At 42.7% G+C, this 27030-nt stretch overlaps 1 protein-coding gene across 1 annotated transcript in view; it reads left to right on the top strand.

The window, feature by feature from the left end:
• The window catches only part of PSMD1 (proteasome 26S subunit, non-ATPase 1), a 1063364-nt gene that overhangs the window by 548351 nt on the left and 487983 nt on the right, over positions 1–27030 (top strand). Inside the window, exon 17 of the mRNA XM_069617568.1 lies at positions 18465–18579. Within this exon, the coding sequence (XP_069473669.1) occupies positions 18465–18579 (115 nt within the window). The remainder of the gene's footprint in view (positions 1–18464; positions 18580–27030) is intronic.

Genomic DNA, 27030 nt, shown 5'->3' with positions numbered 1-27030 from the left:
AATAGATGTGGCTCCTTTGGCTTTATGCTCATCTAGTTGGTTTTTGAGATCAAGGAGGGCTGTCTCGGTTCCATGTCTCGGTCTGAATCCAGATTGTCTGGTGCCTAGTAAGTTATTGATCTCCAGATAAGATTGGAAATGAAGATAGGCAGCTTTATCTAAGATTTTGAGGAGGAACGGGGACTGTCGTATAGGTCTGTAATTAGTTGGGGTGTTGGGGTTGAGGTTAGTTTTTTTTTTAGAAGGGGTAGTATCCACGCATCTTTGAGGTTGGTAGGCACAGTGCAGGAATTGGAGGAGTAGTTGATAAAGGAGGTGATGACGGGGGCTAGTTCTTGAGCAGCTTCTTTGATAATGGGGGCTGACCCAGACAACGAGAGGGTTTGAGAGACGTGATGATTTTTGCTTCTACGATGGAAATCGCTCTAAAATTGAAATTGTTATGCGGTTTTTAGTTTGGCTGACGGAGAGTTCCCGTAGGATGGCTTCTTGGGTAGAGCACATTATTATGGAGTGAGGATTTTTTGGCAGAGATTTTGTCTTGTAGCAAGATGATTTTATTTCATAAGGTGTTTTCGATGTTGGTGCACCATATTTTATCTTTGGTGCAGGAGTCAATAGGTGTGATGGGTGATTCTAATTCTCTTAGGATAGTGAAGATTTCCCTAGTGTTAGAGTTCGCTTTTTTAATTCTGTCATTGAAGGTCTCTTTTTTTAGCCTGTATGATTTTGTTTCTTGTAATTGTTGGCGAGCAGTTGTTTATTATGAAGGGAGGTTTTTTCCCAATGGGCTTCTGCTTGTCGTTTTTCTTTACGCAAGGATTTTAGGTTTGGGGTAAACCAGGTGTTTAGATGGGCAAGAGGTTTGGATTTACTTAGTTGTAGTGGGGCAATGACATCTATAGCTGAGTTCATAGTATTGTTATACAGGTCGACCAATTAATTCGGGTTAGTGGTGAGATTAGCATGATTGATAGGTTGAATCGGAGGGAGGAGATTAGTCATTGTTATGTTTTTTTTTTTACACAGGTCGACCAATTAATTCGGGTTAGTGGTGAGATTAGCATGATTGATAGGTTGAATCGGAGGGAGGAGATTAGTCATTGTTATGTTTTTTTTTTTTTTTTTTTTTTGCGGCGTGTAAGGGTTGGAGGTGCCAAAGGTTTAGCTGTTTTTAGTTTGGGTAGGTTGGAGATGGTCAGCAGGATCAGATGGTGATCAGTCCAGACGCATGGTTCAATAGCCTTTATGTTAGCAGTACAATTAAGATGTGTCACCCAATCCAGAATACAACCTTTGACCTGTGTGGGGCCGTTGTTCCGGATGGTAAGGCCTGCTTCCAGTGTTGTTTACTAGGATTGTGGCATTAGAGTCTTTAGGGTCATTATATCCTAGGTTGAAATCCCCAAGTAGGAAAATTTGTGTCCCTGGTTTGGTATTGAAAAGGGCAGTTATGTCTTCAAAAGAATTTAGAGGGCCAGGAGGTCTGTAGATCAGGTGCACCGTAATAGTACGTGATGCAGAGATACCTAGTTTGAGGGAGAGTAGTTCTGCTGAAGGCATAGGCATATGATCTACTTCTTTGATGGTGAGGTCAGCTCTGCAGATGGAGGCTATGCCACCTCCTTTTGAGGTTTCTGTCTTTTCTGAAAATGGTGAAGTTGGGGGGAATGGTGAGCATTAAGGCTGGGCCAGCTGCTTTGTGCAGCCATGTTTCTGTCACTGCTAGGAAGTCGAGCTGGTTGCAAGTAATGAGGTCTGCAATTTCAGAGGCATGGTCTATTAAGGATCTTGAGGTGATGTGTTCCTTTTGTGGTAACACTAGTGTGATCAGTGTTAGGTGTAGTTTAAGGGGATTTAGAACAGGGTTTCTGGGTGTAGCTAGTTTTCCTTTTGGAAGAGTCATGCAGTATACGTGTATGTTCAGTCTTGGAGAGGCCTGGAACAGGGTGAGTTCGTAGTGGCTTAGGCGATCTGGATCCTAGTCTGAGGTTACGGAGGGTGGTGGGACAGGTCTGACTTAGATAGGTTAAGGAGGTAGGCTCTGGTAACAGTTGAGACCAGGGTTGGGTGTATGACTTATCTACCTGTTCCCAGGCTATTGGGAGTCTATCATGGGTGACTACCATTGTAGATGGGGCAGTGAGTATGGTGAAGATAATTAGAAGGCAGGTGGACAGGTTGGGTATGGGTGATGTCATATCAAGGTTTATATAGGATGGAACCTATTAATGTCAAGTATGGGGTCTAAAACGTGGTCTAATTCAAGGGGGTAGCATACAATATGGCCAGACTGGTACAGTGCGGCACACCAATCAGTATATGACCAACATGAGATGAGCATAGGGCTAGGCTAGAGCAGTGATAAATCAACTAGCATGGGGCCAGGCTAGAGCAGTGAAACACATCAATTAGCAATGAGACATATCATATTGTCTTCAATTCCCTAAAGGTTCATCTGCTGCTTTTTCGGCCTATACCAAATCACAACAAAAGGTGTTGTGGTGGAAGATACCAGTGATTAAGGCCTTTATGAAAGGGGTTATGAGGATTTATCCTCCCATTTCTCACCCAGCTCCTGGATGGGACCTAAATGTGGTTTTGACCAGGCTCATGGGATCTCCCTTTGAGCCAATGCATAAAGCAAGTCTAAAAGACCTGACTAATAAGACAGCCTTCCTAGTGGCTATCACTTCTATTAGAAGGTTTAGCGAACTACAGGTACTTTCTGTTCTAGACCCCTTTGTTACAGTCCAAAGGGATAAGGTAGTTCTGCGCACGCACCCCAGATTAGCGCCTAAATTCATCTCGAAGTTCCATGTGAACCAGTCGATTGAACTACCTACTTTTTTCCAGAATCCTACTAGCATGGTCGAAAGAAGCCTACACACACTAGATGTGCGCAGGGCAGTCAGGTTTTACCTGGAAAGAACTAAACCACTGTGGAATATAACCAATTTTTAATTTCAGTGGCAGCTGGTAGAGCAGGGGATCCTGTCTCTAAATCAGCTCTCTCAAGGTGGATTGTCAAATGCATCACACTATGTTTCTCTCTTGCTAAGAGAGAACTGCCCTTCAAGCCCAGAGCACACGCTACCCGAAGCACTGGGGCATCCATAGCATTCATTGCAAATGTTCCCCTTGAGTCTATTTGCAAAGCGGCAACCTGGAGTTCTGTACACACCTTTAGAAAACACTATTGTCTAAACACTCGTTCTAGGTCTGATTCTCAGGTGGGACAAGCCGTACTAAGACATCTTTTCTCTACTGTTCCTTCTCACAACCCACCTCCAACTCCGGGTACTGCTTGCTAATCTATGCACAGCATGCGATTCTAAGCAGATTAACAAACATCAGAAGACATGCATTACTTACCGTAATAGCATTTCTGATGATTGTATCTGCTTAGATTCACAGGCGCCCACCCTTCCTCCTCGCTCGCGGTGGAAGGAACATAGACGTCTTACTACTTTCTCTCTATGTACTCATTCACTATAGCCTTGGGCTCCCTCATGGCAGAAAAAATACAATCGGAGGGACCTCAGCGGTTGAGGGATTTTGAATACACTACACGTCACGATAGGGATAGTGTTACTGACACGCCTATGCCGACGTCCCCTTTCGCTCCCCGAAAGACAAGATGCAATACTCTGCGGTTACCACTGGATTTCGGACCATATGCACAGCATGTGAATCTAAGCAGATACAATCATCATAAATGCTATTACGGTAAGTAATGCATGTCTTACATGAGTAGGTAGGATAAGGGGCTACTTAATAACCCCCCACCCAGCACTCCACATAAGATGGTGTGTGCTGGACCTACAAAGAGAAAAGGCAAGTAAAGTCGAGTTCACTTTACTATTCTTGGGAACAGTAGTTCACCCAAGAAAAGGTATTTAAACCTTATGAGAAATCCAAAGGACTTCTCTGTGACACTGCACTGAAGGTGCTATGTCACCATACAAAACGTAGATCCCTATGGAGTTAGACAGACTCCAAAAACAAAGCTGACGCATAATCCAAATCAGGTCAAAACACATGAGGATGAGTAAAAGGGTTCACTCGCTCCAGGGTTAAATTAAAAAAGATCTAAAGTTCAGCAAAAGAGCGGTGGGTCCCTAAGGTTGAAAGGAATTAGCATAGAAATGAGAATTCTCCCTAACAAAGTGTCACCGTGCAATGTAGTTCTGCACATGACTGTCGGAGTGAGAGGTTTGGCAGTGTGATTTGTGGTGGGGAATTGGTGAAGGAGGGCTGTGGGTGAGTGCAGAAGTGAAGAACATAAAACAGGGTATATTTGCACTATTACTAGTGGTAACAATCCATAAAGTTAATATAGAATAGGCATCAATTTCAAACCCGAAAAGGTAGAGCAAAACTAACACTGTGGTCTCTTTCTATTAAATATAGCAGACACAACATTGAAAGGGTGCAAACAAAGACAACCTGGCTCTGTTACACTCTGCAGACAAAAGATGTTGCACAGACATTGTACAAAAAATACAATTTCATGCCCCAAAATGTATGCAGCAGTTTCCTGGAGGGTCTGTACAATGCACCGGACATGCTTCATGAAGTAGCAACTGACAAAGCAAGGCACACACCACAATGCTACCGCACCATCACCATGCAGGCTGGTACCAATACAAATGTGCATTTTGTTTTTAAAGCCTTTCACTACAGATGAAAAAGAACCCACTCCTGTGTCTGCTCCTAACTTTGTTGACTCCAAACACTACCTTGTGCTAGATGTCACTATCGGAGGATGAAGTGAGTTTATTTAAATAATTGCAGATAAAAGTTAGTGGACGCAAATTGTTAATAGTAATATTTTCAGAGATGTGTTCAGATTTCATTATCCCCGATTTGAGCCTGATGGTTTACTTTTATTCATTGTATGATGTGGCCTACATTAATCCAGGCATAAGGACATAACGTACATTATAGCCTCTTAATACTCCAGTTTTGAAGTACTGTTTTAAGACAGACTTAAACCTTGGAGGTTTTATAATCCTCAGTTCTAGCTGTGATCATGTAGCCGTGACCCTCTTTGATACTGTATGTCGCATGGAATTGTGGGGTTTAGTCGAGCGCTGCGCCATAGGATGTGAATAACTCCAAATGAGGCGCTCTCCTCTGATGCTGAAAAAAGAGCATGTGAACATTGTTTTTAAAAAAAAAAATTTTTTTTAACATAAATCACTAGATGAGTACATTTTGTTTAGCTACATAGAGGTTCACAAAATATATTGCAAGTGTCTAGCCCGGGAGGGACTCTGTTTTTGTGGTGCAGTGGTCGCACTGAGATCGGAAGGCAGCATTGGCAGGCTGAGAAACTATCAAGATCTCGCCTTAGGGGACTTAAATACTGCTAAACGGGGCAAACGATTGCAGACCAATGGCTCTCCAGATGTTTCCAACTGTAAATAAGTATGAGATGGTTTTCATACAACATGTTTAGGATTCCGATACCCTGTCAATCCCACTGATATATTGCTATTTATACAGCTCCTCTCATGAAACATTGATTTGTCTACTGAGCATACCGATGGGTGGACGTGCATTGCAATGTGTCGCATATGTGACTGCTATGATGAATCCAATAAAGTCATTGCAGATTCCCCAGTGGGACCCTACTCCCATGTGGCAATGGGGGGGGACGGCAGCTGCTACCTGATCCTGGAGGCGGCTGTATGAAGGAGGATCACATGGGTGGAGACAACTACCGGGGAAATGTAATACCCTCATTGGATGAGCCACAGTGTTCCCCCTTTCCCATGAAGAAGACCCTCTGACACTCAAGACCTTAATGGCCTATTGTCAGTTAACAGTTCCCCCCCTTGTAGTGGAAGTCAAGAAACCTTTCCCCCTTGTAGTGGAAGTCAAGAAACCTTTCCTTTTCACTACTCTAGACAGACCCCTTACTTTGATCCAAACACCCACAACACCTTTTATTTCTGATGTGCCTTTTTGTGAAATCTCAGAGAGAAACCATCTGTCCAATGGCATCCATTGATTCTAACTCCAATAGCCACTTGGGTACTGAGACAAGGAGGAGAAGGATGGCGTTTGTGCAAAGTGACAGGAGCCTGAAGTTCAACATGCAGGCTAGTTTTTTTCCAAACCTTTAGTGGGCGGGACATTTAAAGATGGCAACTGAGCTATTGGGCCGAAAAGTGCAGCAGAAGCCGTGGAACTAGGTACTGAGGCTCCCACACGGAAGGCACACAGACTGGCTTGACGGAGCAGTGAAGGCCGCCGAGACAGGAGGAGAAACGGCCCGTGCAAGGAAGCAGGTCCATGGAGCTGCGCAGGTGCCGCTGGATGGTGAGCCGCTGGATGGTGAGCCGCTGGATGGTGAGCCGCTGGATGGTGAGCCGCTGGATGGTGAGCCGCTGGATGGTGAGCCGCTGGATGGTGAGCCGCATGCAGTTCCTGACAGTGCGGACATCGGGCATAGGAAGTTCTTTCTTGAAGCAGACAGATGCAGGTGCGGACCTGTGAGATATTGAGAATCTTTTCTGTAATTTTTCATCCTGGATTGGAGATACCTAGTTGCCACCCATTACTCCATTGGAGGACCTCTACAATACCCAGGCGCACTGAGACATGCCATGAAAATGATGTGTCCCATTGGCAGGATACAAGGCAATTTTCAATTAGAAGACGCCTGCCAGAGTTCTACCACTTAAGGCACTGATTCTTTCCATTGGTGGTGCTAGAAACGACCCTCTCAACACAGTGATGAAGAAATTTATAAATTTTGCAAATAGTCCCCTAAAGAATGTTCTCCCTACATTGGGCTTGATGAACAGAAACATGTCGAGATTGATATTTTAATGACACATTGAGAATGTTGTATGTTGTGATGTGATATTTTGTGTGTCTTGTTTACATACATAACTGTTTTTGCTATGCTGTTTTAGATTTAGTTTCTATGTTGGAGTTTCCACTGTGTTATGTCAAGGTCTTTCATATGTTTTAGATGCTTGAATTTAATTTGAATAAATATATTTGATGAAAAGGTGTTTGTTAATGAACTAGGAAAGGAGAGGGCTTGCTCTCACACTGCGCACACAATTGCAATAAAAAGCACAGATGCTATGTATATTAGTTGGTTTTAATGAACACCGTTGCAGCCTGACGCGTGTTTTGAGCTTCCTGCTCTTCCACTGAGGCTGCATGTACATAATTGAGAGTATAATTGTACAAACAGAACCATATATATTACATAAAGAAAATCAAACCAAGATGAACCAGCCTAAGAACCAGGGCAAAAGAGGGGAGGATTGGCGAACAACAGCCAAATTAAGTTGCACAGCATATGGTGAAAAACAGGTTATACTCTCAATTATGTACATGCAGCCTCAGTGGAAGAGCAGGAAGCTCGAAAAACACGTGTCGGGCTGCAACAGTGTTAATTAAAACCAACAAATATACATAGCATCTGTGTTTTTTTTATTGCAATTGTGTGCGCATTGTGAGAGCAAGCCCTCTCCTTTCCTAGTTCATTTCATTAGTGGGTACTTGGCAGGTTCCCACTACTGCTATCACCCGCAGCCCATCCAAAACCCATATAATTGGTGTCAAAGCGCTGTACCTTGCGAGGCCCCTCTCTGCCAAACCTCTTTTTTTTGTGTGTGTTTGTTAATGACTCACACAGTCCTTTTTTTCAGGACTTCGTGTGCCGGGTGATCTAGCGGACTGCTATTTCTGGGTGATGAGGTGTGAGTAGATAGAAATCATCTGACCCCTTATTTATATATATGAGCTGCATGCATAGGCAGCGTTCTCCAACCCGAGCCGAAGAGAAAAGCCTTTGTGTGACCTTGGAGCCGCCCGCACATGACGCTGGTAGAACATCTGCAAATTAGAAAGCGGGTGAAGGAACCACACTGCAGAGGTGCGAGCAGTTTTGGAGATGTTGGAAGGAACCGGCGAGTCTGCCCAAAGCAGCTGTGGACCCTGGGGCATTCCGACAAGTGTGCCAACACGTGTTTAAACGGTACGAAATTGCTAATGCAGAAAATTACCGAAGAATATTTGAATGCAGATCAGGCAAAGTACAAAGAAAATACCCAAAGTTTGTTTGAATACAGTCAAGGCGCACAGTACAAAGAAGAAAGTTGCAATGCATACAAGGCAAAGTACAAAGGCAAACCTCAATCAAATACAGGTGCATGAGGTGCCAGTGTGGAGGCCAAGATTGAGCTGCGGATATGTTACCATAGAGCTATATGCTATTGTGGTACAACCAAAGAACTGTGAAACACAAGTCCTGGCTGATGAGTACTCTAGGCAGCTGAAATTGTATATAGATTCCTGGCAGGGTAGTATACAAAAATCTTTACAGAAAGACTGTTGCATAACGTATTGTTTAAACAAGAACTTTGTGAGTCCAGAGTCCAGGGAGGACACAAAGGAGAACTATTAACTAAAGAGACATTTTTGCCATCCTATTTGTGAATCCAGGGGAGGGGGGGCAAGCTCTGGATCTAAGGGTCTTTTACCTTGGAGAACATTTTAGTTGGAGTTATTCTTATACTTTTGGTTTTGAACACTTTGCAAACATCAAGTTAAAGACCTTTCATTGCACCGTTTTGTTTGTTTATAGTGTGAGGGTCAGGATATAAGGTTTTGGGCACAAGGACCGATTTTCAGTTACTGACGTCCTGACACAGATTGTTTTTGGTTTCTAGGTAGGGATGTTCCTCTTTACAATAGGGCCAGTGAGGCGTTTTGCCAACCCATGTTCGTTCCATAAAATGTCTTCGACCAAAAAGATAACAACTTTGTGTCCGGCTTTCATTTCTGATACCTCACACTGCCTATTGTGCATTTTGATTTTTTGTTGTCATTGTGCTTGTCGTTTAGTGTTAGGCTTGTGGTGGCACAAGGGGGATTGCTGGGTCCCAACAAGTGTATAATACTTCACTAGAATGCGCACTGTACTCCTCCGGGCATAGAAATGGATATTCACAGACTTTGGTTGTGGGGAGTGGGGCAATTGCTTTTTCTCTAGAGCACTGGAATTCTTGGAAAGTGGCGATGTCATGGCGAACAAGGCAGTATTCTTCTCTATAAATGGCTATGTATTACCGCCATTAAGTTGGTATCCAATATAAAGCATTAAGCCGGGCAAGTGGCACAGCGAGAAAGAGCGCTCGCTTTGGCATCCGTGTAGAGCCTGCTAACGCAGGTTCGAATCCCGGCGGGGCCAAACTCAGCCTTTCATCCTTCCGAGGTCGATAAATGAGCACCACACACCGTGGGTAATAATAAGCAGCGCTCAGATACCTGAGGGTTCGTAGCGCTATATAAGTGCCAAATTATTACTATTATTATTTGTACGGCAATAACCTGATTATGCAGACAAGGCAATGAGTGGAATGTTGCTGACATATCTGACAATTGTGCATGTAATTTGCATGCGACTGCATGTTATTCAGTGTACATTTGTTCTGCAAGTAAAGCATAGCAGAGACATCAACTGTAGACAGTTGCCTTAGGGGTTGATCAACTAAAATTCCCATTAGCCCTCTTGCACTGTAACCCATCTGTCACTTGGTCAATGGCATAGCAGTCCTCTCTGCGCCTGAATACCTGCGCTGCATGATTTTTATAATGTTTTAAGCTAGTCATCCCTGCTAGTCAGCCCATTCTTATTACTATTACTATTAGCATGTAATGTAATGCCTTTTTATTTAATGTTTGCACAGCCTACGGTCTTCCGAAGGGCCTTCATCCACCACAATGATTCAAAGCCATTACAATAGCAGTAGGCGCTGGACAAATATCAGATAACCTAGCATTTGCTGCTAATGTGACACACGTTTCCTTAACAAATCCTTTGGGTAAACAGGAAAGGGCCCCAGCTAAGTAAGTTTGTTCGCCTACAAAAACCTCTGAAGGTTGCTCTTCCCCCTCCATTTGAAGCATTACGCTTCCCCTCAAAGTTTGGGTCTAGTTGCATTTCTGCAGCCTGGGATGAAGAGTGTTTCCTGATCCCTCCTCAGTAGGGATCCAGATAATATTTTGAAGTGGGAGTATTTTACTTCCTATTTTTTAAAGTAAGGAGTAAAATGATTTTTTAGGAAGTTAAAATGTAAGTCCAATGGGAGTATTTTATAAGCGAGTAAAAATGTTTTAACTGGAAAACGGAAATGTTTATTCAATAATTATTTCTTTGCACCTAGTTATTCATACACATGAACCGATACATGTTTACTTCTTCCAAGCAGGCAGTAATAGTAGTTTCTTTGTATGGTACTATGAGCACTACTGCTTCAAACCTATCCATGGAGCTGTGTGGGTGAAAGCAGGAGCACAAGGTCTTGCGTGTCTGTTTCCTATTTTATATTGCAAGTATTTTACTCCCTATTTATTCTTTGGGAGTAGTTGCCTATATTTGGGGAGTATAAGTGGCCGATGCGCACTTTATCTTTAAGGCTGCTCCTCGGAAAATGTTTTGCTTCCTTTGCTTAATTCGCCCTTGTGCCAAAGTCAATGTCTGTGCCCTCAGTCCATGTAAAAAGATACTTAGTATCCTCTGTCTTTAAAAAAGAACCAAAAGGCTTGTTCATTACATAGCAGGAGAGCTTAACTACTCGTTTTGGAGTAAACGTTTGGAGGCATTTGCAGATTAGAAACTGGGATGATCAACCATATTATTGCTGCAAATGATTTTCTATTTATATAGGCTTTTTACCAAAGTAATGTACAGTGAACATTAATATACAATTGGATAACCCGATGGGTTTAAATTTCATAATGTCTTTGGATATTTTTCTTTTACAAGAAGTTTGGATGCTCAAGGATTTTTACCTAGATGGCTATTTGATTTTTAAACATTCTGTTGCAAGAAATGTTATTGGTAGACCTTCAAGAGGGTTAATTACAGGAGTTGCCTCTTGTTTAAAGGCAACAGAATTTTCTAAGCCATTTCCAATGGCAATTTGTGCAAGCAATCTATGTGGGAAAGATAAATGAAATTACTGAGTTTATAGTATTTATTAATGTATATAATTTACCTGGAAATGCTAAAACTGACATTCTTACATATGTTGAACAACTGATCGAGGTCTGAGTAATGAAATATGGTAGTAGCCAATACTACCTTATTGGCAACCTACATTTTCACGGTTTCTAGTGAAAGTTTCGAATACATAGTTTCGAAATGCAATACTTTCGAAACAAAAGGATTGGAAAAAGAAATTCAAATGTACTTTTTTTTGGGGGTGGGGGGTCCCCCCCAAACCCCTGTTTTTTGGGGAAAAAACATTAATTTTTCCTATACGAAACCCAAAAATAATTACATTAAAAACACTTTTTTTTTGTTTATCCTTTTGTTTCGAACGTATTGCATTTCGAAACTATGTATTCGAAACTTTGACTGGACACCCATTTTCACAGGATATTAGTATGTGAGAAGAATGAAATGTTCAATTATTATTTAGAGAAAAATGAATATGATATGTGGTCTGTTAGTTGTGATGAGGAAGAATTAATGGAAGATGGCACAACCTGATAGCACAACCTGGATCACTGCAGTTCACAATTGGTGAGGAGAACTTAAATAATTATACGTGGACAAATGGTACGCCAATATTCATAGATTGCTCTGGCATTAACAAATGAATTAGGGTCTGCTAACTCTAAAAAATGTATTCTTATCCTCAATAATCTCAGTGATCATGTGGTTATTGAGATTGTCTTGAATAATACTTTGCCAGAAAGTTGGAACAACTAGAAGGTGTATACTCTACCAATAATGCTGGTAATAGAATAAAATGGACTGATAATAACTTAAAGAAATTTAACGATTCCATTTTGAATCTCTTACTCAATGAAGACTCACCAAATTGCATTGATTTAAAACAATATAGTACATCGTCCAATCACATTATGGTTATTTCATCTAATTTCAAAGCAAAAAAATAACATTTAAAGGCAATGATCAGTATATAAGATGTATGATTCGGCTGTGGTACAAAAAAGAAAAGTGTTACAATATGATATTAAATGGACCAATAAATATTTTAAAGAACCATCTAAACAACAAGATATCATTAAGAAACTGAAAACCAAGTTTAAAAATTGGATGACAATTCATAAAGGTTCCATGTTGTCAATCCACTGACAGACTATGTCTAAGGCCCTGCAGGCCAATGATTCATGTACATTATGGCACATATATTATAAGTATAATGTGCCCTTGCTTGGTAAATGCAAGATTAATCCAATACCCATTGATAGGTGGGAGACAAACACCTTGAACCTGTACTATAGAGACAATATGCCTATCATTACTAACAACTATCAGGACGTCTGAAAAAAGCTTCTTTGTATTTACTCAAAATGATATTGAAAGCGTTATTTTGAAGCTTAAAGCTTCCAGGGCTCCTGGCCCAGATAGACTCGCACATTCCCTATTTAAGAAGGAGCCTAGAATATGGGCCCGTATCTTGTTCATTATATTTCAAGAAATTGTAAAAACTGTCCATCTACCGGAAAACTGGTCCCAGTTGATTTTGTTAGCAGTTTATAAAAAGGGTCTGCATGCTTCTCCTGAAAATGATCATCTTTTAGCAATGATTGATTTGAGTGCAAAGATGTTCTCACTATTACTATTGAGATATGTTAATGAGTGGCTAAAGGAAAATATTTTAAAAAATCAGCAAATGGGTTTTAGGAAAGATTTCGGTACCATAACTAACCTTTGGACGCTGATGTATTTTATTCGGGCAACTCTGTGCTTTAAGACCAAATCACTTTTTATCTGTTTTATTGATTTTACCAAAGCGTTCGATACAGCGAATCGATTGAAGTTATGGAAAAGAAATTGAAGATTGAGCATTGCATCCCCAAATACTGTACTTCATAAAAGCTTTCTATCTAATTGGCAGCCACAAATAAGAATTAACCAAGATGTATACAGTCGTATACAGGTTAATTATGGACTGAAACAAGGATGTACTTTAGCACCAGTTCTTTTTAATATTTAGATTGCTGACTTAGACAATGTTTTTGAGAAATGTGTAAATCATCCACCTCATCTGGAGCAGCAACCGATATCCTGGCTATCTTATGCAGATGATAACGTTGTTGTGGATCAAACTGCCATAGGTCTACAACATAGCCTCACATCAATTTTCAGACACTAATGGTTTAATCAATTTAAATAAAACAAAAATCATGACATTTAAAAATAAAATAGGAAAATCCTTAAGAAATTTAATTGGACTATTCAAAATGTATCACTACAAGAAGTACCCAGTTACATATATCTGCGCATACAGATTACCAATAATATGAGTATGGAATCACTTACTGAATCTGTTACGAATAAGATCATGACTAAATTTCAAACAGTTCGATCATTTATTTATAGAAATGGTGGTTAGTCTATTGAAGGATTATTACATCCATGTAGGATTTGTATCACACCATGTATACTGTATGGGGAAGAAGTGTTTACAGCCAAAGAAGTGAACTGGCTTAGTAAACTAGAAGGCAAGCTTTGGCGCAAAGCTCTAGGCCTACCTCACGCTGTCCCTGTTGAAACAATTTGTAATTAAAGCCTTGGGTTGATGATATTCGTGCCTAACTAAAAGAAATAGGATGTACTATTACTGCCCATGATAACCCCACTCTAAAGGAAAGAGAAATTAAAGAAAAAGGCAGCGATATGGGATCGCAATAATAGGTTTTCTAAATTACATAATCTCACAACCTATTTGTCTTACTCGGTGCAACACTTCCGAATTGACACTCCTTGCAACTATATTAAACTGCAAAACTCAAAAGTAAGGTGATTTATTATGTGTCTTAGATTTAACCAATTAACAACTTTGTCAAAAATAGGTTAATGGCAGCATTGTCCACTTGAGGAGCGATGTTGCCGATAGTGGCATGGATATTATGTTAACCGAACTTGGAGAGCGCACGTACACCCTAAGGCATCTCGGTGGATGACGGAACAGAAGGTGATCAGCAGTGCTGCGGAAAGCAAAGGAAGGTCAATCCAGGCTTTCGCGGTAGCCGCAGAAAAGGCACGTCCTCCAGTACTAGCACGCTGGTAACGGGATGCTGCTACCAGAAGAGCTGATTGAGAGCGCAAGGCTCGAGTAGGTACATAGCATGAAAACTTAGTTTGCAAATATTCCGCACCACTCTCATAGTAAGCCCGGCGTACAATACACAAAGACTTGAGAGATCCTGTCTGCCACTGGAAGCCAGTGCAATTTCCGAAGTAAAGGAGACATATGTGTTCCAAAGGGAGGGTGTAGGATTGCTCTGGCTGCCGCGTTCTGCAATAGCTGAAGTTGCTTGATCAAATAGCGGGGCTGGGCCAGATAAAGGGAATTGCAGTAGAACAGCATGCTTAAAAATAAAGCGGCAACCACTGGTGCCCGGCAGGCTGCCGGGATGAAAGGAAGAACCTTACGGAGAATGCAGATCTTAAAGTGGCCGGATTTACATACCGCTGCCACTTGCTCCTCCATAGAAAGGGATACTGAAACCCCAAGGCACCTAGTAACGAATTGTGCAATTCTAATGGATGTCTATAAAAAATGCTTTAAAAGGTTTCATACTGTTCAATTCTGGGGTCATATTTATGCTGGTGACAACCTGGACATGAATTTGACCATTCGCTATGTGGCAGGAAATTTTTTGAAAAAATTGAAATCAATATTTACATGTGAAATATTTTAGTACACTTGAGGGCAATGCACTGCACATGTAATGATGATGTACTGCCCATTTCCTCTATGAACCTTTTAAACTCTTTTAATCTTGATGTTTTCCTTTTATTGTAATTATGAATGTTTTAAATGTGTTCAAGGTTATATTTAACCAATAAAACACTTTAATAAAAATAAATGATATACAATTTTTCCCAAGCGAAGGTGGTTCTCTTTGAATGATCTCGAAAGGTTAATGGGCTGAGTTGGGCTTGCCGAGATTCAAATTTGTGAAATGCAGATTACTCCGATCTCAGCCGCTAGCTCTTAACCATCTGAGCTATCTTACCATCTATGAAGCACCATTATGTTGCCAAAGGTCCCCCAATTAAAAGTTATCTTGGATTTGTCTACACCAGCTAGATAGGGCTCGGATTTCCTGCACACATTCCCACCTGAGTAGACCCTCCATTCCGTTGGTGCTGCTTCTTCACTAGGTGCATGCATACGCCCTTGCCTTTGGAAGCATGGCCTCTGAAATAACAATGAACGTGTGTTCACGGCTTGCACTAAGGTGCATTTTCAGTCGATGCATTGAACTGTTGTCATTGAATTATGGCTTTTATATAATACCAGACATGCATCGAAGTTACTCCATACACAAGCCAGCGCCTTGATAAGGCTGTGCATGCTATACTTGATAAGGCTGTGCATGCTATACTTGATAAGGCTGTGCATGCTATACTTGATAAACCTGTAGGTTGTTTACATGGAACTGCCCTTTGCTCAACTGCACGCCTTAAAGTGCGTTAGGAAAGATAAGCACACATTCAGATCTCATTTTCTTTCCATTTGTTTTTACTTAAGCCAGCCAGCAAAACAAATGTAGTTTAATTCCTTTTTATCCTAGTGATTAATCCCAGTCCTATTGGATTATATCCTACATATATAACTCTCTTAAGATGTCTGTGTATTTGAGAACTGAGCATGTGCATAGCCATCGTAATCCTGATAGGGAAGATTGTCCAACAACACTTGTCCCCCTGTGCAGGGCTGTTGCAGGATTTGGTGAGATCCAGGACCAAACATTTTGTGAGGGCCCCTTACTACTTTTTGTATTGGCCCTGTGGCAGTGCGGCTTCACCAACAGGAAATGTGCAAACTCTTCTTTCAGTTTGTGGATGGAGGAACCTCAATTTGCTTGCTTTTGTCACTTGAATAAAGGGTTTCCTGATAGACGTTCCAGGTCACTACTTCAACATGGTTTCTGAGGAATCCAGTAACTCGCAGATGGGTGTCTGAGCATCTCCTGAATTGCTATCAAGATAAGTCATGGGGTGATTTTATTTAATCAGGTGAATTCTCTTATTAAAACCAAGATGCTTTTACTTGATACAGTAAAAATAGTTCCTTAAACATCAATTGGAGGTTTACTAGCATGAGCTACTCTGACATGGGACAACTTGCGATATTCCACCCCTCCAGTAACCAGCCTCTGCACTCCTTTTTTTTTTAAATGTATTTTTATTTTTTTACAGTGTCCATTTGTAACTTTGACTTTACTATTTGCAAATAGTTTTTACTGCATCCCATTTGTGACATATGAGTTTTTGTGGATATCCTGAAACGCTGCGTAGAAAGTTTGTGATAATTTTTGTCCATCCTAGTGCAACGCATCTCCCTTCTCCCCCAACCAAATATCTGCAGATAGCGGCAGTGAAAGATCCACTCTCTCCACAACCACTACCTCTCTTTCTCTCCTTCTTCAAACGTCTTTCCCTCACTTTCCCTCTTTGCCTCATTCCTCTTGGACCCATTTTGCAATGCCTATACCAAAGCCCAAACGAGTGGCTTTGTCAATGCTTGCCTACTTTTCATATAGCACATCCTAATGTGGTCACTGTTTTATGCACTCCCAACTTCGACACGTAACTGGCTTGAGGAACTGGGAGCGAAGGTGATTTGCCCAGGATCTCACAATTTTAGTAATGTAGCTGCGAATCAACAGTTATACATAGAAATATGAATAGTCCTATTAAGCAGATACCAAGCCTCCCACCCAAATTGGGCATTGGGTAGAAATGATTGGCACAACTTTTTAAAACATGGGTACAAGATCCAATATACCTTTCATTGATGTGTGTTCTCTCTGGGAGGGCCAGACCCCCGAAAATGTCCCCAGCCACCAAGTGCTCTACTGTCATCTGTTTGACTTTTCAGTGAAGGAACCGGGGCTCATAAGCGAACCTGACAATATATAAAAATGCCAGGCAAAAAAGGCAAGCTTCGCTTTTAGAGGAGAAATTCTCAGAAGCGGGAATCCAAATCTGCAAAGGGTCATGCAGTCAAATTGGTGGATTACAACATTCGAGATGCATTTTTATTGTACAAGGTGCAATGCCAAAAACCAGGAAGGACACGCTGTCAAGATCTGAAAAGAAGTCCAAATAATAAAACAATACATACTTACACGATTCAGTAGAGAAGATTGCCTGCTACATTTTTAAACGAAAAAGCGATCACTTGTATAAAAAGCATGTTCTGACATCACATAGCCACAGACTGCTGTTGGCACTTGCAGCTGAATTGTGCCTCCCACTATAGTATTTTCGAGGTGATATTGCCTCTGCAGGAGTGCTTACACATACGGACTTAAGACGTTTAAAGAAATCAACAAATAAACAGAGAGGCAGCAAAGAAAGTAGAAGTTGCTGATGTTGGAGCAATTTCATCCTTGCATCCTAATCCTGAGATAGTCGAAATCAGTATGCATGGGTCAACGTTACAAAGCCCAGTGTGCATTACATACTTCATTTCAGCATGCAACCTTTATATCCCACCATGTCCCCTGATTTTATGTGAAGGAGGCTGGAACCCTCACTGGTGCTGTTTGTCCTCATCTCTGTCATCATAGGGGATTTTAAAAAGCATATAATAGGGGCTGTACCAGACTATTTATCTTGGAGCGATAACCTCTCATAATGTATATGGTTCTTTAGGTTTTGATAATGTGCTTTGCTCAGTAAGGGAAGTGTAACATTGTTATTATGACTTAAATGGAAGTGATCATTAGAAATTAACATTGATTTTGGTCTGTTCATATAGATTAGGTCAGATTGTGGCATTGTCTGTTTGTTATATGTTATGTCATGCGCCTTGCTGACTGCTGGCTTTCGGCGCTTTATAGGTGTATAAAATAAAAAATAAAAAGAAATTGTAAAATTTGAATAGGAGCTAGTTTATAATGGCAGTACAGTTAAATAATAGTTTCAATCACTGCTTTTGCAACCCCCAAGCTCTGCAGGGATATTTGTTTCTTCCCACCGGTCACACAGCTGTCCGCAATTGCTGGAGCTGCTAGAAAATGTGCATTGCCAACATAGAAAGAAACCGTGTGAGGCGGCGAGCGAGAGAATGATCAGCATATGGAACATTGTGACCACCACTATTATGTTCGGATGCTTATTTCACCAGTTATTCTGTCCTAGAAAAACACTAGCATAACGCTCTTCAAATAGATCTACTGGTGGATAATTGGATGCAATACATTTCATGTTGAAATAATGAGTGAGGGGAGTGTAGTGTGTGTCTGGGTCGTTTGGGATGGTATGAAGTGATCCAGAATGAAGGTTTCCTCAGAGTCTGGTCGTGTTGTAAAGGGAGTGTGTATATTTTGTATGCAGTTCTTTGTAATCTAATCATGTGTGAAGCCAAAATAAAATCCCTTGATCTTTCATAGGATAAATATTTATCTGCCGTGTTCTTCTCTTTCCTCAGAACCCCGGAGCAGTGTCCAAGTGTGGTCTCGCTGCTGTCCGAGAGCTACAACCCACATGTGCGGTATGGAGCAGCATTGGCACTCGGGATCTGCTGCTCTGGCACTGGGAATAAGGTAAATTCATGAGCACAGTATGGTTAGACATGCGGGTGCAGACGGGTTTTAGGTTGTCAAGTAGAATCAAATGCCTGAAAAGATGGAGGATTACAATGCAATCCCTGGAGCCCAGGTATTCGATCACGATGGAAGCAAAAATGCTATCCCAGAGTTCCTCAAATTTTTTGTGCGTGTAGGGATGGAATTTGATTTTTTAATGACAGTTCCACTTTAATAGTCCATGTGGGGATGTCGGTACGAAAGCATCTGGGTTACAATATTACCATCATTCCGAAATTTCAAGGCCTAAGAATTACTACTGTATTCCCTTGTTCCCTTCCCTCCTTGAAGAGCTTTGAAGCACTTCACTTGTGTATAAGCTCTTTACAAACAATTAGGATTTCCATGAAGGCATAACTGTCATTGGTCTCATGAAACGTGTTTCTTTAGGTACACATATGAAATAAGAATCTGACCATAATCCCACAAAGATTCAGAGCCATTTTTACCAGCTCAGATTTTAACTTCCTACTGGGACTGTATCGGATCTAAAAGCTCCCCAATGCAAACTGCAGAAAGCCCAAATATTTGATGGTAAACTTATTCAAGTAACCACGTCGCTGCAGGACTCTGGAAGATACATCGATGATCAGTTGTGGCAATGCATATATTCAGGACTGCCCGCCGAAGAGACAAAAGCAACTCTAGCTGTGCTCAAGTTTACCTGATCATTGAATCGAGAGACACAGACTTTACCTTGTGACTGGGTTTTCAACTTGGAATAATAAGAACACTTCATATACATCTGGTTCTTCCGCACAATTAAGTATCCATGAAGCTCAGAGGGGGGGTTGTCAAATTCTTAGACTAGTTTTTGCTTGCTTTAAAGGGTATGCTAAATGCCTTTTGAAAGCAAACCATCTAGGATCACGCTAGATTTAGTAGTACTAGTAAGCAGTTTGTCATTTGTAAAGCGCCTTTACTCCATTACTATGGCCTCCATGTGCTTGTGTTGGGAACGCTTTTGGGGGATCGAAGTCCAAGGTATGGGTAGATTGTCAGAAAGATTGAAATGTGCGTGTGTGCCTATGGCTAAATTGAAAAATTGATGGTAAGCTACCCAGTATGGTCAGGCATGTGGATGGGTGCTGAGAGGTGGTCAGGAGAGTGCACAAGAGACTCGTTATGTGTCCAGCTAAACCAAATTTTGGGGCTTAGCTGCATTCTTATGGCAGAGATGTTGTGCATAAAGTTTTAGTCTGCTATATGGATGTGAACGCGTGTGGCTGGGCGGCCATGCCTGCGGCTAGTTTCCACCATAGTCGTGCGTGACTACGTACCTTGTATCTTGAGCATCAGTTGTCATTTTGCCTAGAAGTGCCTGTGGAATCGGTTCGTCCTGTCTGCTCCAAGATTATACTTTATCTTGTGTTCGAGGATATACTGGGCAGACAAACCGATTCATGGTGTCTGTGTCATCAGTGGTCCAAGTGTGCGAAAAGTAGTAGTAGAACTATGTTCCCTACTGGCTAGCCCCCGCTCCCCACAAACCCCATCACCGCACACCTTCCCCGCACAATACAAACCCCCAAACACATGCGCCTGCTGTTTAAGGGAATGTGTAGTTCACTGCACTGAAAGTGCAAGTTTCAACTTCTTCCTTCACTTTTATTTCAAAACGAAACCATTCCGGAACAGTTTCTTTTTTAAAAAAAATAAAAGTATAGGAACAGTAAAACTTAATTAAAAAAAGTAGATGGGCACCACTCCTGCTCACTTCGACCACTTAGTGTCATGAAGATGAGCACGAAATGGGAAAGGTTTGCCAGGTTGCTGGAGGGAAGGGCCAGGTTTTGAGGGCCTTCCTGGAGGAGAGGTGATCTTTGTGGCAGATGCTGGGTTGAAGGGAGTTCCAGAGTCTGGGAGCTTGGATGGAGAATAAGGATCCTCCAAATCTAGTGGAATTGAAAGGGGGCATCAAAAGGAGGAGCACAGAGCTAGACCTATGGGTTGTGATCAGTTGGGAGTGTCTAAGCTTGTGTTGGAGGAATTTAAGCCCCGTCTTGTGGAGGGCCTGGTGTGTAATGCGCATGACCTTGCAATTAGCCTGTCTGCTGATTGAAAGCCACTGAAGCACCCTGTGGGCAGCAGTGATGTGTGTGAACGGACACGCAGGTGCCTAGCTGCAAAGTTTTGGTTCTGTTGGAGCTTTCTGAGCTGGTAGGTAGGGGCACCCAGATAGAGAGAATTTGGGATAGTCTTAGACGAAGAGAATGATAGCCAGCATTGCTGTGAGTCTAGGAGAGATAAGGGAAGATTCGTCTGAGGGTGCAGAAATGAAAATGACATGATCTGGGTACAGCGTTGATGTGGTGAGAGTGTTAGATCAGAGTCCAAGGTGCATCCCTGGTTCTTTACTGAGCTCGATATTGCGTGTCAGAGTCCTAGGAAGGGTGGCCAGGGGGTGTATTGGTGGAAGAGTGGAGTTTTGCCGCAGATCAGGATTTCAGTTTTACCAAAATTAGGAGGTGGTTAGCAGTCCTACAGCTGTCAATTTCTGAGAGGCAGGAGGGGAGATGTCAGGGTTGGAGGAGGCTGGATTTTTCAGAATCTTGAGGGTGATTTGAGTGTCGTCATATTAGCGTAGTAGCAGGTTAGGTCACATGAGCGGATGAGTGCAGCCAGGGGGCTTAGGTAGAGGTTGAAGAGGAGAGGGAACAGGAAGGTGGGAGAAGTGTGATTTGTGAGCGGTTGGCGAGGAAGGAGGCGATCCATCTTGGAGCGAGGTCCCAGATGCCTAGAGAGTAGTCTGCTCCTGAGGATGGAGTGGTCAATGGTGCAAAAGGCAGCCGAAAGGTCAAGCAGGATGAGTGCAGCCCAGCCTTCTGAGTCTGCTGTTCATGTCAACCCATATGGAGACGAGGGAAGATTCCGGTCCTCTGAGGGAATCTGATTCCTGACTGGGCAGGGTCGAGTAGGCAATTGTATTCTGTGACGAGGCGCAGCTGGGTCTATGCCATGTGGTCTGACTTTGGCGATGAAGCCTGTGTTTGTGATTCGGTGGTAGTTGAATGGAAGGAGGTGGTTTAGGGAGGGCATTTTAAGTAGGGGCTTGACGCGAGAGGTTTTGAAAGCTGCAGGGAAGATGCCTGATGTCAGAAACGGGTTAATTATCGATCTAGCAATGCTGCCAGCAAAGATTTTGCAGCCGTACAGATAAGGGGTGCATCGGCCACTTTGACTCCCTGAAAATAGGCAAATACTCCCAAAAATTAAAATGGGGAGTAAAAATACTCCCAACAAAATGGGAAACAAACACGTAGGTTCTTGTGCCGCTTCTTCTACCCACACAGCTCCATGGATATGTTTGGACCAGTGGTGCACGTAGTACCCCAGGAAGAAACTATTATTATTACTGACCGGTTTGAGTAAACATTTATCTTTTTAATGTGTATGAATAACTAGGTGCAAAGGAATAATTATTACAACATTCCAGTTGTAACATACTTTTACTGGCTTGTAAAGTACTCCCATTGGGAAATGGACTTACATTTTTACTACCTAAAAATCAATTTACTCCCAACATTAAAAAAATCGGGAGATAATACTCCCACTCAAAGTCTTATCTGGAGCACTGAGGGTGAGGATAGAATGTTCTTTAGGAAAGAGGGGGGTTGGGTCTCCACAGGACCCATGGGGGTAGCTACTGTATAGTAGTTCAGGAATTCTGGGTGGAAATCGCAGAAAAGGAAGAGAGGTGCTGCTGTGTGGGTAGAGTGGGTGAGTGTCGGGAGATGGAGACAACAACGAGGGGGTCGTGAATATTGCTAATTTGGTGCTGATAGTATGGTGTCTTTCAATGGCAATGTTGGAAAAGTGGTCTGGCAACACGTTACAGTGTGCTTGGAAGTGGGAGGGAAGGGGGGGCGGGTAGAGCAGAGTGGAGCCTTGGATTCTGCGATGATCCTGTGGATTTCCCAGCTAGGGTTGTGGGAGTTTGCTATTCGGTTTCATTAGAAAGATCTTTAGGCTTTCCCAATTTCTGTTATGCAGGCCCTGAGTTGTCTGGCATAGAGGACTCTTTTCTGGGGTGTTGGGTGGCTCGCCATGTGCCCTCCAGCGGTGCATGATATGGTTTTGAGTTATTTGAGGGAGGCAGTGAATCACTTGAGAGTAGTGCCTAGTTTGTGAGGAACAGACCTGGGCGGGATGAGAGGGATGAGGGCATTAGAGGGTGCGGTCCTCCTTGGAGAGTGAGGTTTGGGAGAGAAAATAGAAGGTATTCACCAGGTCAGGGTTTAGGATGACTTTGTTCGCAAGAGGTACTCAGGAGGAAGGGATGTGGTTGGTGAGACGGATGGGGAAGGGGTGGGGGTCATGAGGGAGAAGATGACAGAGTGATCAGTCCAAATGAGTGGAATGGGGGGGCAGAGTGGAGATGAAGTTGGTAGAGCTGAATAAAGTGTCATGGTTGTGACCTGCTATGTGAGTGGGTTTTGATATCAGTTGGGTCGTGTTCAGGGCATTTAGGTCAGGAAGTCCTGAATGGTCCAGATTTGAAGGAGTCTCATTACTGCACTACAGGATGGATGGGCTAAATAAGGATGGTTATATATGTTGGACACATGAGTGCTGCTTAAGTTCATGAAGATGCCCCTTCACCACAGATGCTCACAATGACATAGAACAGTTAAATGTAGATACTGAAGGACATGAAGTAGATGGTGAAGACACTTGCATGTAACTTTAATTTGAATGGATGCATTACACTCCGAGATTCCTAATGTTCTGAAATCCCATTTAGACAGTCTAGTCTCAAAATGTTTTCAACGGCCACCTGGAGACGCTGTGTGCCTTAAAGGTTTGCTCCATCATGGCTCCTTGGTGCCAGAAGTGAAATCACCCATGTATATACATGAAGTTTCCTGATGGCATCTTCCTCCTTTATGTAGTCACTGGAGGAATGCATTTCCTAAAAGTAATTTGTAAATCGGTTATTAAGGCCTGTAAGGTGTGTCACCGCTCAATGTCAATAACCAATCCACACTGCACGTATCTTGTGCTTGGGTAAGGACCACAACACTGAGTAATCTGGGTCCTGCCGGTCAAGGCACCTGAAGGTGGTCGGAGAGCAAGTGGTGAAGCCATTTTTTGCTTTCAGTAAAGTTTCCACTTCGGAGCCCCTGAAGACTTCCAGTTCCATGACAAACACAAAAACAGTAGTGCCCGAATGAAACCTCCTCGCTGAAGAGAGAGAAAAGCAGAAAAAGATGAGAAACCATTCTCGCAATTGCTCGTCCTCGAGGAAATGGAACCAAAGGTCAAGACCACATTCAGAGTCTGATGACTGTGCATTGCAGCTAGTTAAGATAAGTGAGAGACCTACCTCCTTCTCCACACTGGAGAAGTTTTAAAACTTTTGACCTGCACTACATTAGATATTTCGACAGGGCTTTTGATTTTTGGTCCACCAGTCTCCACTGTTCCTCACAAAGACAGCTCAGGGAGCACAAATCCATCGCCTGCACGGCTAAGTGTTTTTGCCAAGGTAGGGTGGGCAGCAAAGCCAGAGTAGTGGTACATCACTTCCACTGCACCATTGCTTACCTTGGCACTACGGAAGCCAGTATTTTTAGCACCAACTTGCTCTGCTCCATTGTATGTTCTGCCTCACAATTTTGAGGAGCCTCAATCAGTGCTCCACATAGGATTTGGAGTTTGGGAGTATTTTACTCGCTATTTTTAAAAGTTGGGAGTGAAATGATTTTGTACTGTGTAAACATGTGTGATGAACTCTGCGTAATCCTCACAAAATCCCTGCCTAAAATCTCCTCCCAGGTGGCCCTGGGAGGGCTGACACTTCCCGGTCCTAGCCCCTGTGGATGGTATTAGCTGGGTGGATCATCTGGGATGAGAAAGCCTCCCCCTGCCCCCAAGGGAGCAAGAGTATTCCATTGGGAGAGACTCAGTATTTGTCCTCTTCAGAAATGGAGATTTCTTTGATATCAGAATATTTAATAGCTTGTTGTCAGTCGAAATGTCCCTTCCCATAGATACCCGCAATGAGAGTAGGGAAAACTCTTGTGATGACCAGAGAAATGATATATCTCGGTATCAGAACATTAATACTTTGACGTCTGGTGAATATAATTCTTCCTTGAATCGGCATCAACCAATATATCATCTAAAACCCTTTTCGAACAATGTAGCCACTTAGCAATATAAATCCAACAAAGCCGAAGTTCATAATTGTGAATTGACTGGTAATAGAAACATTGGGGACTTCAAGTCCCACAATGCCCTCATTACTGAGACGAAGAAGAGGGACTGAGAGGCACTAAACTGCAGTGTGCCGTCTAGTGCTTTTAATGGTGCTCATCTGAGCGGGATCGTTGAATATATATGACCCCCTCATGTGCAGGCCTTAGAACAGCAGGTTTGAGTTGCAGACCCCACCAGCTGCAGTGGAAGCCAGCTGTCGGTCCTGAGAGGGTCTCCAGGGTTCAAAACCTGAATTGCATTGTTTGTGCAGCGGGAAGCAGCATTGTGACTGACTTTCCCCCTAGAGAGGCTCTCTTGTGGGCCTGTGGTGTCACGGTGGCAGGCGAGCACCGGCTGACGCTTTGAGCAAGGAAAGCTCCTTTCCTGTTCGCTGTGGGCCACAGGAGCCAAGAAGCAGTCTGCAGTGCAGACGGAGGCAGATGACGCAGAACGAGGATGAACGGGGATGAACAGTGGGTCGCACAGATGTGTATGAGAGAACCAGTGAGTTTACCATCAGTAGGTAGCCCAGGCACGCTCTGTACGTGAGCGCTGAACAAGAATAATTATTTCGAATACCAAACTGATAAAAAAAGAAACCTTATTGGCGAGATAAGAACTTTGTAAAGAGGCATGAAGGAAAAGCTCACCAGCATTACTATGAAAGCCAACACCTGTGCCAAAATAAAGAAAGGGCAATACTGAATACAGTTGACTAAAACCATCATTACCAAAGTAAAGAGGGGGCAATCATTCATAAAGCACATAACCCATGTTGGCTAAACAACCAGAGTCCATGGTTTCCAGAAGTTTGTAATTTTTGTAACCAGAATTGGGAAGATGCAATAATTGAGCAAGTTTCCATCAAGCATTGCCTAAGCCAAATAAAAACCGTTGTAAGAAAGAAAGGTTGTCAGCTGTTAACTAAAGTACATTTGGGAAAACAAAGTGGCAGGAGAAAGGCCCTCCTGGAGTGTTCTGGTGGTAGTAGTAGAAGCTTTTTATCCTGGATGGTGAGTATCCCAGGATAGGCACTTTATAGTGGTAGTCCTGGCAATATAGTGAACCAGGAAGACATTATTGAAGTACTACATTGTGGTTGAAGGTTGTAAGAAGAAGTGGAGGACCCACAAAAGTGTTATTTGTTGTGAAGTCATCCTGACAGAACTTTGTTGTGGATATTGATGAGTTGTGAAAGTGTCTTGTTTCTCAGGCAGAATAATGTATGCTGAATATTGTGCTAGAAGTGGAGACATGTAGTCAAGTTGAACTGTTACTTAAAACCAGTTGAAAGACGTTTTAATTAAGAACTTTATGGTCAAAACCGGACTACAAAAAGGATCCTTGTTAATTTGAGCTTTGATTGAAATTCCTGTTTTGGATCTAAGGACGGCGATCCAACCCAGGTTACAATGATACCCAGTTTTCAAGAATATGGTGAATATCTGTAATTTCTCCAGCATGGGGTCTGGCATGGATTCACATGCTCATGAATATTCCCCGTTGTCAGGCCGGCTGGGAATCCTCGGTAAAGAAAAAATCAGTATCAGTTTCGTTTCTGATCTGTCTTTCTCAGTAGTAACCAATCACTGGTCTCTGGGTCATACTGCCCCCAGCCAATGACTGCCCTCTCCCTAAGCGCCGCCTCTGGCAGCCATCTTCAGATTTTTACCGCACGCTCAAGTGTTGGGAGTCCTCGTGTTTAGCTCTCGAGTTTTTTCTGCGTTTTCGTGCTTTTTCAAAGAGAATCCTACGTCCCATCCCCTTTCCTCCATACTTATGGGACATCTCTCCGTCCTGTGGGACGGGACCGGAGCACTTTGTAAAAAGCATCCAAATTGTTTTCAAAAATGTGTCCCTCCTCTTTCCTGCGCGGGGCCCGGCACGCGGCCGTAACCCTGCCCACCTTGGCTCCGCCCCGCGCATCGCCCATCAGTCCTTTTCTCTGCACGATCGGGGCCGGATGCACTTGCATCCTCAGAAGTTTTTCTTCCGTTTTTCCCTCTCCGGCTCTCGCTAGCGTTCGTTTACTAGTCTGTCTATGTCTTTTAAACTAGATTTTCCAGACTGTTCATCGTGTCACCGTCGCTTCGCAAGGGCGGATCCCCATCCTCTTTGTTTAGAGTGTTTGGGTCCGGAGCACCTTTTGGAGTCCTCTTTTTACTGTGACTCCCTTTCGGTCCGGGTTCTTCAACGTCGGTTGGAGTG

The sequence above is a fragment of the Ambystoma mexicanum genome, chromosome 10, assembly GCF_040938575.1.
Source record: "Ambystoma mexicanum isolate Mex_15411 chromosome 10, UKY_AmexF1_1, whole genome shotgun sequence".
Lineage (NCBI taxonomy): Eukaryota > Metazoa > Chordata > Amphibia > Caudata > Ambystomatidae > Ambystoma > Ambystoma mexicanum.
The sequence above is the reverse complement of the archived record's forward strand: the minus strand, read 5'-3'. Positions and strand labels throughout refer to the sequence as shown.